This window comes from Leptodactylus fuscus, chromosome 2 (assembly GCF_031893055.1).
Source record: "Leptodactylus fuscus isolate aLepFus1 chromosome 2, aLepFus1.hap2, whole genome shotgun sequence".
Classification (NCBI taxonomy): Eukaryota; Metazoa; Chordata; class Amphibia; order Anura; family Leptodactylidae; genus Leptodactylus; species Leptodactylus fuscus.
In genome coordinates this window covers 174,584,479-174,604,255 of record NC_134266.1, presented here as the reverse complement: position 1 = coordinate 174,604,255, position 19,777 = coordinate 174,584,479, and the positions used below count along the sequence as shown (strand labels likewise).

The window sequence follows — 19,777 nt, the reverse complement described above, 5'->3', positions numbered from 1 at the left end:
CCAATAAAATGGCTAAACTATAAAAATGAAACTTACTAAGTAAATGGGGGGGAATTAATCAAGAGGGAAACTTTAAAGTCAGTTTTCCTGGAGTTTCAGTTGATTTGCCCCAAATTTTACATGTGGTTTGATAAATCTGGCACATATTTAAGTGTAATACCTCGGTCATTCTACTTTTGACACTGCCCCCTTAGGCTGGGTTCAGACTACTGTTGTTAATGTCCGTTACTGTCTTCCATCATAGGATTACAGCAACAGACATTAAACCGTTGCAGAGAATGGACACAGACTGATTCTATGTCTGTTCCCATCTGGTGCCATTTTCCACTAGGTTTGCTTACTCCCATAACAGAAGAAAAAGTCCTGCATGCAGGACATTATCTTCCATTTAAAAATGGAAGCAAACAGGATGGAAGATGGTGTCCATCATGTTAGTGTCAATGGGAATGGACACGGAATTAGTCTGTTTCCATTCTCGGCAACAGGGTTTTTTAACTTTTTATAAAGTTGCATATGGTGTACATACGGCTGGGCAGGCTAGCCACACCCACATTCAAAAGTGGAGTGAGTGCTGAGAAAAAGCAAAATGATGCAACATTTTTGCACAAATATTCAGAAAAATTTGCAAATCTACTTTGCAACCTTTTTTTTTTTTATATTATATCAGAATGCTGGAGAGCCGGGTTTGATACATTCCCTCAATGTCTCTTAGTTTGTACAAGAAAGCTCAAGAAAGCACATGTATTTATCATGGTGTTAACCTATGTACAGATCTTACCTGCCGTTTCACTTTTATAGTTGAATGATAATCAACAAGAGCTAGTGATAGAGGGACTTCCTTGTCTTCTGACACAAGGGCATAGAGCACTCCAGTATCTGTTGCTGGATTTATCTCTGCACTGACCTCTATACTCCAGTTTGACTCATATTGGTCTTCATTAGATAAAGGCACTACAAGAGATCAGCAAAATGTTACAAGAGTCTGATACTGGTATTAAAAAATAAATCTGAATGTAACCTTACACACTTTGCACTGGTTTCAGTCTGTGTGTCTATTATACATACACAACACACTTAAAAGGTGTTGGTCAAGTCAATTTAATACAAGCTCCCATCACTGTTCTCAAGGCTGACCTCTACACAAATGTCACATGACTGCTGAGACCAAATGGCCAAGTGCATCGTGTAGAGGTTACCTCTAAGAACAGGGATTGGCAACAGAAGTCGCCTCACAACAAACAGAACAGAGCTTGCTGATGTCACTAGGGATGCCATACAAACTCACATTATAATTGACAACCACATTACATTTATAATCATCATTGTTATTTCCCATAAATATCCAAATTTTTCCTTACTTACTGTAATCAATAAAGAAAATGGCATATCCTCTTCCTGGATAAAAAGATCCTCTACCAGCAACCAAAAAGCACTGCATCTTCTCACTCTTTTGCACAGTTTCCTGTATAGAAGTGTCTTCTCCATTCAGCCAGTTCCAGCTCCTAATACAGCCATCCATACGAGGATTCATCTGAGAGCAGACATAGGTTAACACATTTCAGGGTCAGTTAAACACGGCAGATCTCCTTATGACTACTGTTTAGGCTGGTACTTACTGGCTGAATCAGATCACTATTTTTAAAAGGAATTCCTCCTACTGTCAGATTTAGCTGATACAATCCTTTGTCATATGTAAAAAGGTCAGCGGCCACTGCTATTTTCATGACTGCATCTCTATTAACTTTTATCACCAGATTCCGATCAAGTTCTTCAACAGAAATCTGCAGGCACAAAAATACACATCACATGCAAAAAGTTCATTGGGATTTTTTTATACAGGGCCCTATTATCTGTTGCTCAGCTCCAGACTACCATTAACTTCAGGTAATCAGCAACTGCTACTAGTTATTTATTTCATTAGATTGCTACAAAATGTGTTGAACAATGCTGTACAAAGTATACAGCTTTTTACCATTCACATCCCACACACACACACAATGTGGCATAAGTAACGCCATTGCAGCTGCCATAAGGCCCATGACCTTAGGGACCAAAGCTTTTTTTTTTTTTTTTTTTTTTTAAAAAGGCAGTTACTTGCTGGAGTAATCCCAGCAGGTAATGGGTCCTATTCACTTACTGATCTCCACTCCTGCTCATGGCTTCCTCGACTTCCCCTTCTTCCCTCCAGGGTATCTTGTGCACCCCAGTGACATGCTATGGGAGGTACAGGGCCCTCTGGAGGGCAGAAGGGGATCAGAGGCCCAGGGGAGGTGAATGAACATAAAAACCAATGTTTCTTACCACTCATGGGCTTCTCTGTAATGACGTCACTTGGGTCAAGCCAGTAAATGTAATGCAGCAAGACACCGATATAACCCATGTCTATGGCATTGAAGAGGGTCAATAACAGCAGGGAGTCGCGATAGAGCCTAAGAGAGGTAACACTGTTTTTTTTATGTTTTTCACCTCCCTTGTGCCTCCGATCATTATAATCATAGTAGTTTGTGGGTGGTGTATCCTAAAAATTTCTGGTTTTGCTGAGCCCCAAACTTTTGCAACAAACAACATAGGAGTCACGTTGGGACATAATACTATTTGGAGGGATACTATGGGACATAATACTGTGTGGATTAACCACCATGAAACATTATATTGTGTGGCGGGTCTGCTATATCGCATTAAACTATGTGGAGGAAACAATGTGTGACATTATACTGTGCAGGGGCCACTATTGAACATTATACTCTATGGAGGAGACACTTTGGGATATTATACTGTCTAGATGTTACTTTGGGACATTATAGTGTGTGCAAACTATAGCCCTCACCTCCATTTTTGAGTGTTAGAGGAAACCAGAGAACCCAGAAGATTCCCATGCAAATAGAGAAATATCAAGCAAGCCCAGTGTTAGCGAGTGAGCAGAGTTACTAGACAGTCACATGAATGTGACCTGTGGTTTTAAAGATGGGATAGGGAACAAAAATAGTAACTTGTCATAAAAGTATCAGTTTTACATGGTGTGAGGAGGTACATTTCTATTTAATAAAACCAAGACAGTACATGTATTTTGTTTCCCTAAAACTCCACGTTATCTACAGTTTACCATTTGGTCCACAAAGGTCACGCAGTTTAAAATTTTTTAATTTAAACTTTTTTTATATATACAGAAATAGAAGAGAGAGTTCTGCCATACTTCTTCCTGCAGCAATTACAACACTATTATTATTTATTATTATTAGTATTACTATTCCCTTAATACTATGGTGCTGTACATTTAAACATATATCACAATGTTCATATAAGGCATAAACAATGCTTATTACAATAATTACACAGAAAGTCTTCTATTTATTCACTATAATTCACTTTTCTCAAAGTCTATTTGAATGAATGTGATATTCAGTTGCTTTATGGTGGCCTGAAAATCTTCATAAAACTTTATTTGATCCTAGTTGGCAGGAAACATTAACATTTCGGCTTATTTTGTGACAGACTAGATGTATGTAATGAGGTAGACAAATATATGACTAGACATGATCCCATGCTTAGGAAATTTCAGCTCTTGTGTAAAAATCAATTGCTTGTAGTATATTCCAGTTGAAAGTATTAAATAAAAAGCACTGCCAATGAATTAACTTTATAGTTTAGGATTCACCAATATGAAACAAAAATCCAGAACACACAAGACACAAGTAGTCCAAATAACAAATAGGAAGGGTTGTATAAGATTATAAAAAGAATCCCTTTAGCTTAAAAAGAATTAAACTTAAAGAAGCACTCCAGTAAAATTTTTTGTCCCCTTCCATTTCAAAATGAGGCCGTGTGTAGTGTAATGTCACTGAAGCAAATATAGTGTAATGCCATTGAACAACATACTGATAAGCTTTATTGCATGTCAGAGTGTCGGCATGCACATTAGCCGGTACTCTAGCTCTATTACGCAGACGTGGGAGGTCGGCAGACGCCAAGAAGAGGAGGTGCCACTCGCCCAGAAGTGATCTCCTGGACCCAGAAGATCCAGACCAGAAGACAAGTGCCATATTTTTCGGACTATAAGACACACTGGACTATAAGACGTACCTAGGTTTTAGAGGAGGAAAATAGGGAAAAAAAATTTTGAAGCAAAAAATGGTAAACTATTTAATGAATGTGAGTTGTAGTTTTGAAACAGCTGCAAGACCACATTGACAGATGACCCTGCAGCTGTACGGGGATGCATAGGGCGTCTTTTTTTTGGGGGGGACAGATGTACGTTTTAATTATACTATTTTGGGAAATGTCTATTGCTTAGATCACCTTTTATTTAAATCAGAGGCAAAACGGTGAAAAAAATCCCGGCGGTTTGGCACTTTTGATTTTGACATTCACCGTACAGGAAAAATATTAGTAAACCGGGCATTTTTGGACACAGGAATACCTAATATGTATGTGTTTCACAATAATTTTCTACTTTTATATGTATTCTAGGGAAAGCAGCGATTTAGAACTATTAGATTTAATATTGGACACTTAAAACAAATGAGACTTTTTGTTACAGTTCCTATGTTAAGTAAAAGCCTACTTATAGCTATCTGGAAGATACTTACAGTTTGCCAAAACCCATGGTTTATTATTGGTCCACTACTTGTCACTCGTCCTATCCCATTATATTTCAGTTGCAGCTCAAGCTTTCCATTTCGCACAGCAAGGACTATCCATGAGCTTTCCTGATGGCCACCAGCAAAGAAAAGGACACCTTCAGGGTCAAACGTTCGAAAGTCGAATTCTGCCACAAGCCTAACAATGTGCAAAGAAATAAAACAATACATTTAAATTATTATTTGTAGTCCGTAAGAGACAATATAATAAATCATAACTCATGGAACCCATTTCCAGACAAATACAGTATGTTCAACCAGCAATGGACCGGTACCAGGTAAAAGCCATGTTTGGGGGAATTAGGAAAGATAGCTGCTGAGTGGATAAGAGTCTGCCAACAGGTATCTCAAATGTATGGCCAGTCTCAAACGGAGATGGGTGCAAGAAAACACATAAAGCAGTGATGAAAGGAACAAAGAAGGCGGAGAGGATTAAAAGAACGTAGAAATAGAAGTTCCGAAACTTTAGAAGTGGATTTGTGACTCTTCACAAGGAAACACTAAAAGGAATAAGAAATCGTATAGGCCTCTTAAACCGCACTGTGTGTCCACTACTACATAGCGGTTGAACAAATGCGACTTAAAGGAGCCATTTCTCTGGTGTACAAAACTCAGAATGGTGAGCCTGACCTTTTCTGTCAACATACTCATTCGTATAGTTTACATTGTATAGGTCAAAAAGAACAGGAGATTAAAGGGGTATTCCCATAACTCTTGTTCTGCAGCCTGAAGGCTCTGTACTCTCTTCACTTCCTGGATTTCTCGCACATTGGTGGACGGGGTTTCACTTGCTCTGCTATCTGCTTTGATCCACAGTATGACGCTGATGTGGAAACTGATGTAGCAAAACTGGATTTGAGTCAGCCTGCATTACATACAGAGGTAACGGACTCCTTATCTCAGCCAAATTCAATTAAACCGTCTGATAAGTGGAAAAGCTGAAGATAGACAGCACAGTAATCCAGGAGCTCTCACCTCCCCTATATGAGGAACTCCGTTGCTTGTCAGCCCCTACCTCCCCCCCTGAGAGCAGGCAGCTACTCACTTGACAAATGAGCAGATAATCCCAAGGGCCCGTGTCAACAATGAAGTGAATAAATTAAGATAGCGGCCAAGCAAAGCAGTTTTGATAAAGAAATGTATTTAGGAAAAGTCTTATATCCATATAAACTAGCAGTATAGATAGGATCCTTGTTATGGGACAACCCCTTTAAAGAAGAACAGAAGATTTTAAAAAGACATTTTACCACCTCCACCAACTCCAATTCTTAGCTGCTAATAGTCACTGATTCACGGATTCCAACACAGTTGGAATTTTTTCTCTAGTCTCCACATTCCCAAGCAATCAATGCTGCTAGTTTTGCTGCTTAGGCTCCGTACTGTCAGGTCGACAGTGTCAGGTAGGAGAAGGCAAGGGGACATGATTAAGAGCTCCTATCAGAGGTGGACAGTATCAGAGCTCACAACTGCACCCCTTGCCAGTTTCTGCTCTGGTGGTGAAAGTTCCTCTTTAACTAAAACAACTTTTGCTCCTATATACAAGGAATAACTGTTCTAAACATGGGAGCTACAATGTAAAAACAATTACCTTCCAATAAATGTTATTGCTTCCTTCACACAAATAAAACAATCTGACTTGTAATAAGTTGAGTTAGGAATTCAGAAGAAACCTGTGTAACGTCAGTGCGAGCTGTGTGCCAATGAGGAGTAAGAAATCATAAAAACTACTAAAAGTCATTATTCTAAGTGTTAGGAGACACTGCAGAGAAAGACATCAGGATTATTTCCATCACCAAGGCCAACATTTTCTACAGCCAAATTTAAGTCTGTTTTAAGTAAGAACAGACCTGTGCCAAATTTTCCTTTCACTCTAATGGAGAAAACGGAAAATGTCAAGAAATGCTTTCAGAAAAAAATCCAGACAAGGCTGGAGTATAGGAGAGGCCAGGTTTGTAGAAGTCAGAGGAAAAGAATAGTATCTATAATTTTATAATAGTAGTAAAAATCAGTCATTAGCAAAGTGTATGTAAACAAGGAGAACGCTAACTGTATTCTGTGATCTTATTTCAGATCTCACTCTGCATCTCTTTCAAAGCAGTTACAGAGTAACCTTCTCACCTGGTGGGTTGCTTTCTCTTAAACCGTAGCCTGATCACAGGCGTCCCACTGAACATCCTGCCAAGGTACAAAGACTTTATGCTCTTCTCCATTGCAAAAGGAACACAAGGCATTATGTCCTACAGGCAAATGGGCAGAAAAACAACACAATATGAATACACTACACAAACATGACTATTGCTTGACAAAAACACAACATAAACAATACCTCACAAGTGCTCATATCAGGTGATAATTTTACTCCTCCTCGCCCATCACAGTGACATGAATAGCTTCCAGGTGTATTGACACAGGTTTGTTCACAACGCTTCTCTTCACATTCATTTATATCTGCAGAATAGAAGATAAAGTACTAGGCTGGATAGGCCATATTTATCTGCAATTGAATATACTGTAGTTAGGGAATATGAATTATTTACGGAATTGAATAATTGAGGTAAATTGCACAGCCTCTGTTGGATTTCATCTCTTTTGAAGGTAATATCAGATCAGAATGTAACATTACTGCATGGGTCCGCTTCTATGCTAGTTCTATAACCATCATTATATCAGTAGACTCATCAAGTCTCAGGATAGCACTGTTGTCTTGGCCGGCAGAAAAACACTGGTTGGTTAATACAATGAATGTAGTATAAGTAATTCCCTATTAAAATAACATTGTAAACCCTTTTTCTATCCTAGTCCTCAATGTTCGTAGATCAATTGTGTAGGAACTTTAAAAACAGGGAAGCACTAATAGCTGGTACATTTCTAAATCCCTTTTCACATTTTACTGCCACTATAAAGGAGAGAAAAACCTTGTCCAAAATTTAAGGTTAGACTGCGAGTTCTTTGACTCAAGTGTTCCAACTACACACAGGCACCAGTCACTTCGCCCTGCCCATGAGGCTCAGCATGGACACAAGACTGTGAGAGAACAATAAGGGTCAGTTCACACGTGAACTGCCCGCGCGGGTTTTGACATGGAAAGAGCCGCGGCGAGCCGCGTCTCTCTCTTGTCAAAACCCACCTGCCGCGACCATCGCAGTCGCGGCTTTCCCCTCCGCTGTCGGCTCAAATGAATGAGCCGACATAGGAAGGAGCTGCCGCCTGAACAAAGGGCATGTCCTTTCTTTTCTCCACTAGCGGCAGCCCGCCGCTAGCGGAAAAAAAAAGCCCGGTGGTCTACATAGACCACCATTGTAAAGGGGCGGATTTTGAAGCGAAATCCGCTGTCAAAATCCGCCCCTTTGTTCACGTGTGAACTAGCCCTTATACTGATCAGGAACATCAGTGATTTCAGATTGGGATCCCACACATTGGCTAGTGTGCAGCTGAGTTGTGGACAGGCCGCTGCCGCAATGAATAGCTTGCTACAGGATTGTTGATAATATTTGACCATATAAAGCAATAATTATTTTAATATAAAGTTCTGAAGAAGTCAATTACAACTATTAACCATCAGCATACCTTGGCAGCTTTTAGTTGATTCATCGTACTTAAAACCATCGTCACAAATACAAGCATAAGTATTTGGCATGTTCTTGCATCTTGCTGTTCCACAGATGTCTGGTGAGATTCTGCATTCATCAATATCTACAAAACATATTTCTTAAGTTATTTAAAACAATAACAATGGGAGGATCAACTCTGACTGTATCGGTTGGTGCAGGATGGAGGTAGTAGGGGTCGGAGTAGTAAGAGCAGTAATCGAGGAGCTGAAGGTTCACTTCAAGTGCACCAACTTCCTCATTTGTATGAGACTTCTAAGTTTGTTTTTTGTCCAAAGCTACAAAAGTGACATATATAACAAAGGTATGTTGTCACTGCAATGTGCTCTGTAAAATGGTGGTGACAGTAGCATATGCTTGGGTGAAGTAATAGACTACTTTTAAAAAGGGTCTTAGGCCAGGGACCCACGTGGCATAAACACCGCGGTTTGCTACGGAAAGAAATGTGGCGTTTTATAGTCACAGCAAAGTGGATGGGATTCCATCAAATCCCATCCCCACTTTGTGGGAAAATACACACAGTGGATACGCTGCAAACTTTTGTGGTTTTGGAAATCACAGTATGTCAATTATACCTACAGAAACGTTGGCAGTATAATGGAAGCAGAAAATCCACAGCAGTAAGTACTGCCTCTGCCATGTGACTGGTTACAATAGGATTTACTACTGACCACTAGCTGTATATTTTCAGTGATCCAGTCAGATAGTACTATGATGAAATACTATATAAACACAAACGGTTTTTACATTCCTCGCTCTCTTTGTGATATAGAGCACTAGTTACCTTATGGCTAGCAGATCTCAGAGATGATGAAAATATAAATATAATATAAATATTTAGGAATGATAATGGGATTGGGATAGGTGATGCTGACTGTTTCTTTTGCAATTCTTAAATGTAAGCCAATATCCTGCCTGAAAAATATTCACAGAAAACTCACAAAAGTAAAAATAAAAAATTGGAAAACATACACCGTCTGCCATGTGCAGTGGATGACTTTTGCACCCATGTATGCTTACAGCTTCTGTTAAAAGGATATGCTCATCTTATATAGTGTATCGCTTGCCATAACTTTATGTTTTGTGTGGCTAAATCCCATGAGACTTTCACTGACCCTAAGAATACCTGAGAATAAAATGACTGCAACGTTAACTTAATATCACATTCCCATCACTGTTTTCTCTGTTGAAGCAGCGCTGTGGCTCCTTTATTGTAAAGATCAATGGTGGTCACAGAAGTCAGCCTTCCACTGATGATAAAGTGATAGTATATTTCTCAAATATGCTATCATATTATAAGATAACTCTTCAAAGATGGCCACTCATTCGTCAATGTGAATTCGGCATTTTTCCACTGGTCAATAAAACATACATACCTGTGTTTCTCTGAAAATAAGACAGGGTCTTATATTATTTTTTTTCTCTGAAATAAGGGCTAGGGCTTATTTTCGTAGTAGGTCTTTGTCAGGATACGGAGTCGCCGCGGTCTCCTTGCTGCGCGGCGTCTCCCTGGGAGACGTGTTAGGAGTTCTATTGGGTGTGCTTAGGTTATTAAGGGTTAATCTTTTCCTTGCCTTCAGTCTCCATGCCATTAGCCATCAGGTGTGTTCTCTGCTGCTATTTAAACCCCACCCAGGCATGGATCCTTGCCAGCCATTCACTTTGTGGTTCCTGGTTCCTCTGCTCAGTCTGATTCCCTGTCTGTTTGTATTCGGTCTGTTCTCTTGGTTTATTTACCCGGCTTGTATTTTTGACTATCCCTTGTCTTTTGATTTGGTACCTTTATTATAACTCCTGGCTCGACCTCTTGCTCGTCTGACCTCGCCTTCTCTTCTGTGTCTTGCTGGGACTTGTGGTCTTCCCTGGTTCCATGCTGTTTAGTCTTTTGTTTTGCATTGCAGTTACACTGTGCTTTCTGTTTAGGTGTGACCCTCGTGACTCCAGTCCCTAGCACTTTCAGGGCCTCCTCTCCCCTTATCCTAGCCGCCGGATAGCAGCGTTAGGAGTCGTGGTAGGCGCACTTCAATTAGGAAGTGCATTGGTCTGCCTCATCTCAGATATTACAGCATAGTTATAGCTGCAGGGCCTGCGACCCCTTTTGTCATTAGTTGCACAGTGTTGCTTTCCAGCTGTGTCACTTTGCACTGCCTAACCCTGACTCCAATCCTTACAGTCTTATTTTTCAGAGACTTTATTTTTGATACGGACTTGTAAAATGGTTAGGATTAGTAACCCTAACTTACATTCATAACTGATGGTGCAGGGTCAGTGGTGGTAAAGTGAGTCTATCATTAGAAAAACACCTTTTTAACTATTGGCATGTTGGAATAGCCTTTAAAAAGGCTATTCTACTCCTACTTTCTATTCTTTTCTTCTCCCTGTAACATACCACTGGAAAATGGCGGCCCGGGCAGAGCCAACTGCACATGCCCGGGTCGCCATTTTCCGGTGGTATGTTATAGCGTCCGATGTCCACGAAAGACAGAAGACATGGAGAAGAGGAAGAGGGTAGTGAACATGAGCTAAGGGACGGTGGAAAGTTATGAAGCAGGGGTGCCCAGATACTTTTTGTTGCATTATGTCTTTTGTAATGTATGTACTTTGCTAAATTCCCCCATAATGTTTAATCATAAAGAACCAAGCATCCAATCTGTTAAGACCTGATATCCCATCTGTTATATGAACTGTTGGAAACCCATTATCAAAGCACTGACTCCAATGCTTCTATTTTCCCACAGCCCAACTCAGACTTCATCATAAATGGCTGACAATCATGGCCAAAAAGAAGCTGCAAAGTTCCCTTAATTCACCAAAAAAATCTAGTGATTGCATTACAAAAAGTAAATAAGCAACAAACTATGTACATCTAATTGTACAATAATTGTGACTGAAAAGAATTAATCATTTTACTTTGAAGTCAGTAACTTTTTTACTAACTCCAACTCTGACTCCACAGCCCTGGTTCATATGTCCTCTGAGAACCTAGTCTTACGGTGGTAAATAAATTGTTGAAAAAAATCCAAAGGACTATGACACTGTATACAAGGACAAATTCCTGCCCTGAATAAGTTATACTTGTCTAGTACTAAAACTGAAATCTGAAATCCATTGCAGCACATTAACATATTTTCAGCTTAGTTATTGTTTACAGTGATAGGAAATACAGAACAACACATTCCAAATCTATCAGATCGGCATAGTTCTCGGAATATGTGTGGATTGCTGGTACGTCTCTGGTAAACCACTAGTTGAAAAGTAATTCATTTTGTTGGTAAGCAGCTGGAGGATTTGAAAACATTGGCCTGTTTCCGAGGAATCATACGGGTGCTGAAGACTATGAAAATATACATGTCCAGTCTTGTTTTTACTGCAGCTCAGTGCAGGAATGTTGTGTGCTAAAAATCACAGAGCTGTTGGCTACAATGTACACCGCTGCAGACATTAATCCTCTCTCCAATGCACAAGCCAGCCCACCACTGAAAATAATACTTGCTGGCTAATACAACTGGAAGATTTTAGCATCACAGGTCATTTCTTTTTTTGATTTCTTACAGCTAGAGAAGAGAAACAGCAGTGCTGGCATCCATCAGCATCCCTTTAAACTTTCCTGAAGAATACAGTATTCCATGCGCAGAAACAGCCAGTACAATGAGAGAAATTTACTAATACAATTATCCATACAATCATGCTGTTCTGTATGCCAAATTTATGAAGATCAATGACCAATTCTGCCCCTGGAAATTATTTTGACTGCTTTTTAAACCTTTTCTGACATTTTTCAGACTCCTTATAAGACAGGACACCTTAGAAGTGATTGTGTAGCTTACAGCAGGTCTTGTGTCAGGCTCATACCTGGTGAAGGGGGGGGGGCAGTTACCAGCGGGTCAATTTGCTGCATAAAAGCCAAAACATAATGTAACCACCTATGTGCTCTTGTTGTGGTCTTGCTGTTTTTCCATTTATATTTCTTGTTAGAGAAATGGAACAAAGTGCACTTTCTTTTGATAACATATGCTACTAAGCAGCAAAGCTGAATCCAGCCATTCTCATTTTACAGTAATGAAGTGTGAACATGGCTTAGAAAGACAATTGTCACTGCCAATAGCACTGACAAAGTAATTTAAAACTACACTGATATATGATCCTAGTATATGGACTGAAATGATGACTTATAGTAAGTTATAATTTAATATTCATTAACAAATCCCCCTTTCTCTACTGCTGTTTCCGAGCTTTGTTGCCAAAGAAGACGGCCTACAGTCCATCCTCATTCAGGATTAGCACGCTCAGTTTCTCTTTGTCTTTCCTATTGCAACTTATTAGGGCTACACAACCATGCATGTTCAGTCCTAAGAAGGCCGGGTTCACATCTACTCTGGGGTTTCTGTTCAGGGAGTCCATTTTGGGCCTCTTCCCGAACGGAAACCTAATCCGCATAAAAAAGCAGTTACCTTAGGACTATAATGGGGTCCGAATTATTTCCGTTCGGTTTCCGCCCGGAAAAGATGAAAAATGCAGAGTGCTTGTAGAATTTTTTGTCTCCGCATTTTTCATGTGGAGAGGGGAAAGGAATCCCTGTATGGAGACAGGGCGCAGATGTGAGCCAACCCTAACAGAAGGAGCATGCACAGTGCATGAATGATTTCTGTTAGAAAGAGTGGCCAGTGAGGAAGAAGACAGAGCAAGGTGCACCTGGTAAATGTAGTTTTCACTCGTAAGCACTTAGTCACATGCTACATAATAAGGAATGCCCACTCTGGCTACTGCAAGCTAATAATGGAATGGTGTTACTGCACTACAGATCTTGAAAGAGAGGGAGGTGAAGTCACAGATACTGTGCAGATGCTTTATCTGTATGGTTGTATATGTAAGTTTCAAAAAAGTTGTATGTTGGGAAAATTTTAAACAATAAGTCAGTTTGTAACAAAGAGTTGGTTCATCATAGGTTACTATGGTGGCCTAAGGCAGCTCATAAACTTTCACAGATTCCCCCACACTCAATCAAGCACCTGTATTACGTTGTCCAAAAGGTCCTTATGGTTAGTGTTCCAAATTTTACGCTATGGGGGCTGGCTTTACTATAGTCATGTAGTTAACTGTAAGATTAGGGGGAGGAGGAAGAGGTTGGGGTGGCTCGGAAGTCAGATGCTGGTTCAAATCACATGCCTAGAGGGACAGATCCAGGTCAGAACCACGAGGTCCATCATCAAGAATCCGCCAGATAAATTAAGGTAACTAACATCCATTTGAAGGGGCACCTAAGGGACTATACACAGGAGTATGCGACAGTAATAGTTACACTGCACTGATTGTTAGAATAAGGACATAAGTGGTCAGACTAACCTGCATTCATTTTTTTAAGAGGTGAATAGAAGCTTGGACAGAGATGGCTGTGGATATAGTGTTTATTTGATTTTGCAAAGGCATTTGATGCTGTCTCTTGATGATCTAGCTTGTGATTGGATTAAAAGTGGCTGAATGCATTGTATCCAAAGAGTTATGCTCAATTATTCCAATTGGGATATTCTGACACCCAGAACTTTTTTAATATTGATATATTAATTTATACAATTTAGGGGAATGTGTTATGCTTTGATCATTTTTTAAACTAATATTTTTTTGGGAAGGAGAAAACAGCTCTTTTGACTCCACTCCTCCCTCCACTAGGACATTCACCGTATGGGAAAAAATATTTATATAACTTTGTAGTTTGGCCATTTTTTGACGCATTTGCATCTGTCCGATTCGACTGTGTCCATTTCCATTTATTCTAATATCATGTTTGTCTACTTATCTATCGGAAGAAAAAGGCTTTCATCCAAGGATTAATAGAACTGCCTCTAGGTTTTGGATGATGTATGTAGATTACAAGCAGACTTGGACAGACAGCGTTTCTGCATCCTCTTGGAAAAAGAGTTTCAATGTGGATAAATGTAAAGTTATGCATCTGAATAAAATAATCTGCATGCATGCTGTCAGTTATGAGGAAAGAATAAAATAATTAATTTATTTGGGTTTGAGAAGAGACATCTAAGGGCCCAAATGGATAACCTTTCTAAATATATCAATGGCCCATACAAAAATATGGTGAAAAGGCGCCCCATGTAAAATCCCTCCAAAAGACAAAGGGGCACACCTCCAAAGGGGTTCAATCTGCAGAGGTGACAAGACTTCTTCACAGTTAGGACTGTAAATCTGTGGAATAGTCTACCTCAGGACCTGGTCACAGCACCAACAACTTAGTAAAATGCTGAGATTTCTTCTAATTGCAAAAGACCATTGATGCCAGTGGCATAACTACTGGGGTAGCAGGGGTAGCGGCTGCCACAGGGCCCGGAACATTAGGGCCCGGCGACAGTTGCTACCGCTGCGTTTTTTTTCCCCGTTACCGGCTGGAGTAACTCCAGCCGGTAACGGGCCCCATTTACTTACCGATCCTGGCAGTGGCCGGGATCGGTAAGTGACGCTGCGGGCCCAACAGACATCATTATTATACTCAGGAGTCTTTTCAGACCCCTGAGCAGTGGCGTAACTACCACCATAGCAGTGGTAGCAGCTGCCACAGGGCCCGGGACATTAGGGGCCCGGTGACAGCTGCTACTGCTGCTATCATTATGCTCGGAGGTCTTTTCGGACCCCCGAGTATAATGATCGGGGCCCCCTGTTGGTGGAATACTTTCCACCAACAGGGGGCCCCGAAGCTGCAGCAACGGCTGAGACACAGGAGCTGTAGGTCTGGCTCCTCTCAGCGCTTCAGATGTTCCCCCTCTCTCCCCCCTCCCTTTCTCTGCTGTCCTCTGCCCACCAATGAGAGGAGGAGGCGGGGCTTATCCCTGCCGTCCTGCAAGAGCAGAAGAGGAAGAAGCTGCTCCAGGAAAATGAAACTGAAGATACACAGGTACGTACTGGGGTTACTATACTTATTACTATCAGGCATTTGGGGGGATTACTTGTGTTTTAGTAACTCCATGTGCCTCATAGTAATAGCAGTTAACCCCATCATCTCCCTCACATTAACCCCTATGTGCCTCACCATAAGAGTTACTGATATGTGAGACATATGGGGGTAATAATAATGAAGATACTTTATTATTACCTCCATGTCTCTCACATATCAGTAACTCTTATGGTGAGGCAAACAGGGGTTAATGTGAGGGAGATGATGGGGTTAACTGCTGTTACTATGAGGCACATGGAGTTACTAAATTGTAATGCACAGGTCCAGATTTTTTTTTATCCACAATTTGTCCTGGTATAGCGGTCAGCAGTGACAGTATTTAGTCCTGTAGGGGCCACTAAGGGACATAATACTGTGTGCAGGGGCCACTATGGGGGATAATACTGTGTGCAGGGGCCACTATGGGGGATAATACTGTGTACAGGAGCCACTATGGGGGATAATACTGTGTGTAGGGGCCACTAAGGGACATAATACTGTGTGCAGGGGCCATTATTGGGTATAATACTGTGTGCAGGGGCCACTAAGGGACATAATACTGTGTGCAGGGGCCATTATTGGGTATAATACTGTGTGCAGGGGCCACTATGGGGCATAATACTGTGTGCAGGGGCCACTAAGGGACATAATAGAGCGCGCAGGAATGCGTAGGAGGGACTCGGTCGAGATCTTCGGTGTCGGGGGGGCCCCATGTCAAAAGTTCGCCACGGGGCCCCGCCATTCCTAGTTACGCCACTGCCCCTGAGTATAATGATCGGAGGTCCAGGAAAGGTAAGAGAACATAAAAAACCACGTTACTTACCTTTCCACGCTCCGGGCAGGTTCGGGCCTACTTCTGGATGCTCCCTGATGTTACATGACCCAGGACACAGGTCCCGGTCATGTGACGTCCCGGATGTCATTAAAGAAGGCCGCACCACCGAGGACTGCAGGGGAGCCAGAGATAGGTAAGTAACATTGGTTTTTTTGCTTGTGAAATTTCCCCAATGTGGGACTATTAAAGGATTATCTCTTATTCCCTCTCGGTCTCCGATTATTATACTCTCGGGTCTGAAAAGACCTCAGAGTATAATAACCGTTCATGGGTGTCCACAATGGGGCATAATAGTGTGTCTAGGGGAACTATGGGGCATAATACTGTGTGAAGGGGCCACTATGGGACATAATACTGTGTGCAGGGACCACTATGGGACATAATAGCGTGTGCAGGGGCCAGTATAGGGTATAATACTGTGTGCAGGGGCCACTAGGGGCATAACACTGTGTACAGGGACCACTAAGGGGCATAATAGAGTGAGCAGGAATGTGTGTGTGGGGGGGGGCTCGATCGGGGCCATCAGCGGGCGTCGGCCGGGGAGGGGCATGTCAAAAGTTCGCCACGAGGCCCCGCTGGTCCTAGTTACGCCACTGATTGATGCCTATGTTACGCCATAAAATTCTTGTTTTCCTCAATTCTTCTCTTCAGCCATGTCCTTTCCCATCCCTTGGTTGGACATGATGGATACAAGTCCTTTTTTACCCATTCTAACCATCATAGGTAACTCAAACATCATAGTTATAGGGTGTTTTTGTAGTAAGGCATAAGCTAAAGTCTGACATTCTACACACACTCCTTCAAAAAAATAGAACAGATATCTTGTTTAAACTTAAACTCACCCGCACAAGTTCTGTTGTCTGCAAGAAGACGATAGCCGCTCTGGCAAAAGCAGTGATATGTCCCAGGTTTGTTGATACAATAGTGGGAGCATCCTCCTTTCTGGTCAGCACATTCATTTATATCTGGATAAATGACAAAAGAGTGATTTGTATGTGCATGTAAAGATCGTATCTTTGTCTAAAGCCCTGTTTAAAAGATGTTATCCAGTTTTTAATATTGATGGCTTATGCTTAGACTTCAATGAGGCAACACTGCAGTATCTACACTCCCTGACATGTGTATGGCGAGTGAATAGTGGTGCTCTCCCATGCTCCCTCAGTATCGGTGATCTGCAGGGTTCCCACATGTCAGACTTCCGCAGATCTAGTAGTAATGGTCTAACCTAAGGATAGCACATCAATCTTAGAAAACAAGATAACCCCTTTAACTGCTTAATAGGACATGATTCTCATACTATGCTATTGACCACTAACTTGTATATTAATCAAATCTTAAAGGAAGTGTCTGACAAGTTTCTTGACCATTTTCAATAGTATCCAAAAAATTGTGATTGCAGCTCCAGATTATAACAAAAATTCTGCAATGTATTTACAAAGGTACTCAACTCTTTATGCAAAGGAACATTATTTGGAAATTCTGAAACAATGCACAAAATGAACATAACATAACCGTTAAAGCGTACCCCCCAGTTCTAAACAACTTCTCATGAATGAATAGTACAGGTGAACATAAGAAACTTTGTAGTACATCTTATTAAGATCTGTTTCCTTCAACACTTATTAAACTGTTCTGCTCCTTATCTTCAATCTGACTGCTTGTTTACATTAGATTCCTCTCCATATTCAGCCTCACACAGAACTCTATGGAGAAAGGAAGGGTCGAGCAGGGGCTGCTGCCAGCTAGTCAATTAATTTATTGCCTCATTCTGTGCAAATATACCCTCTCATCTACAAACCTAGTAGTGTCAAAACAGCACAGAATAACAGAGTAGCAGTAGCATTTATTTGAGTGTCTTATATAGCAGCATTCTTTTCCCATTCTCATAATTCTAGACTAAGGCTTAGTTCACATGTGCGTAGAATAGCGTATTCTGGTCCTGATTTTGACGCGGCTTCCCGCTCTGGAGCAAGCCCAAAATGAATGGGCCTAGTCCAGAGGGTGCTGTCGCGAGGCAGATGCCGCAGCTCAATGAGCCGCGGAATACACCTGAAGAAAGGGCAGCTCGCTTAGTTTTTCCGTGAGGTCTCCATAGACCACCATTGTGAGGGGGCGGATTATGACATTGGATTCCGTGCCATAATCCGCCCCCTCTGTGCCCGTGTGAATGGGCCCTAATAGAAAGTAATTTTTCTATAATTAGATCCTTACAAAAAAAAAAAAAAAAATAATAATAATAATAATAATAATAATAATAATAATAATGTCTCCATACTATGGTCATCTAGTCATCCAGTCAGTAAGTTGTGTAGTACATACAGTGGCGGCCATAAAAACTGCACCATTTCACTAAATGTAATGATTGTAGCGAAAATGATTTCTTGTCTTTTTCCATTTCTATCCTCTTCTCTCCTGGATGACGAGTATTTGGCAATTTTGTACATGTCACGTGACATTTTTCAGTCGATTCGTAGGAGGAGATATGCATGTCATTTTTGTAGGGACTCAATTTATATGCATCACTTACATTTGACAAAATCCACTGGGGGTGCATTTTTTTGGCAGCCACTGTAGATAGGGGTGTAACTAGGAAAGATTGGTACCCATAGCATGCTTTAGATGGGGCCAAATTGCCCTCATATAGTATATCACCCTTTTACCAGCTCCTATTATAATATATATATATATATATATATATATATATATATATATATATATATATATATATACACACACACACATATACATATATATGCTATTTCGAGGAAAATGTTGGGAAATCTACATGAGCTTTTATGACATCCCATTTTAAATCCATAGGCAGCTGAAACAACTTGGACTCTTATTGAAGGTTTTCTACAATGTTTTGGAATGTGTTTGTGGGAATGCTGGCCCATTAATTCAGAAGAGCATTTGTGAGGTTAAATACTGAAGTTGTACAAATGGACCTGGCTAGCACTCTCTGTTCTAGTTCATTCCAAAGGTGTTCATTGGGGTTAAAGTCAAGGCTTTGTGCCAGTCAGTCAAGTTCACCCACACCAAAATCACCCAACTATGCCTTTATGGAGCTTGCTTTGTACACTGGGGAATAGTTGTGCTGGAACAGAAAATGGCCTACTCATAACTATTTCCACAAAGTTAGAAGTATACAAAATGTGTTATACATTAAGATCTACCTTCACTAGAATGAAGGGGCTCTGACAAATCCCTAAAAACAACCCCACAGCAAAAACTTCACAGTTTTACAGTTGGCACAATGCAGTCAAGCAAGTAACCTTCCCCTCCCATTTGCCAGACTCAGACCTGTCATTTAGATTGCCAGATAGAGAAGTGTTGTTTGTCACTCCACATAATATGTCTCCACCATTGAGGAGTCAGGTGGATGCATGCGCTACACCAGTCCATCCAACATTTGGTTTTGTGTTTGGTGACGTAAGGTTTGCATGCAGCTGCTCAGCCATGGAAACCTATGCCATGACACTACAGTTTTTGAGTGTTTTGAAACTCTGCAGTTATTGTGTCAACAGTCCACTGATGACTTCTATGCATTATGCGCCTCAGCTTTCGCTGACCCCTCTCTGTAACCTTAGTTAGTCTGCCACTTCTTGGCCAAGTCGCTGTGGTCCCTAAATATTTCCTCTTTTCAATAATGCCACTGATAGTTGATGGTAGAATATCTAGGAGGGAAGAAATCTCAGAAATTGATTTGTTGCACTGGTGACATCCTATTACAGTACCATACTGGTATACATTGTACCTG

General features: G+C 40.9%; 1 protein-coding gene across 3 annotated transcripts in view; it reads right to left on the bottom strand.

Moving 5' to 3' along the window:
- The window catches only part of GAS6 (growth arrest specific 6), a 57,180-nt gene that overhangs the window by 2,787 nt on the left and 34,616 nt on the right, over positions 1 to 19,777 (bottom strand). For all 3 annotated transcript variants that reach the window (XM_075265120.1, XM_075265122.1, XM_075265121.1), the window contains exons 7-14: positions 16,860 to 16,982; positions 8,205 to 8,330; positions 6,964 to 7,085; positions 6,756 to 6,874; positions 4,587 to 4,776; positions 1,617 to 1,781; positions 1,363 to 1,531; positions 779 to 951 (exon numbers count right to left, since the gene is read on the bottom strand). In XM_075265120.1, the coding sequence (XP_075121221.1) occupies positions 779 to 951; positions 1,363 to 1,531; positions 1,617 to 1,781; positions 4,587 to 4,776; positions 6,756 to 6,874; positions 6,964 to 7,085; positions 8,205 to 8,330; positions 16,860 to 16,982 (1,187 nt within the window). The remainder of the gene's footprint in view (positions 1 to 778; positions 952 to 1,362; positions 1,532 to 1,616; positions 1,782 to 4,586; positions 4,777 to 6,755; positions 6,875 to 6,963; positions 7,086 to 8,204; positions 8,331 to 16,859; positions 16,983 to 19,777) is intronic.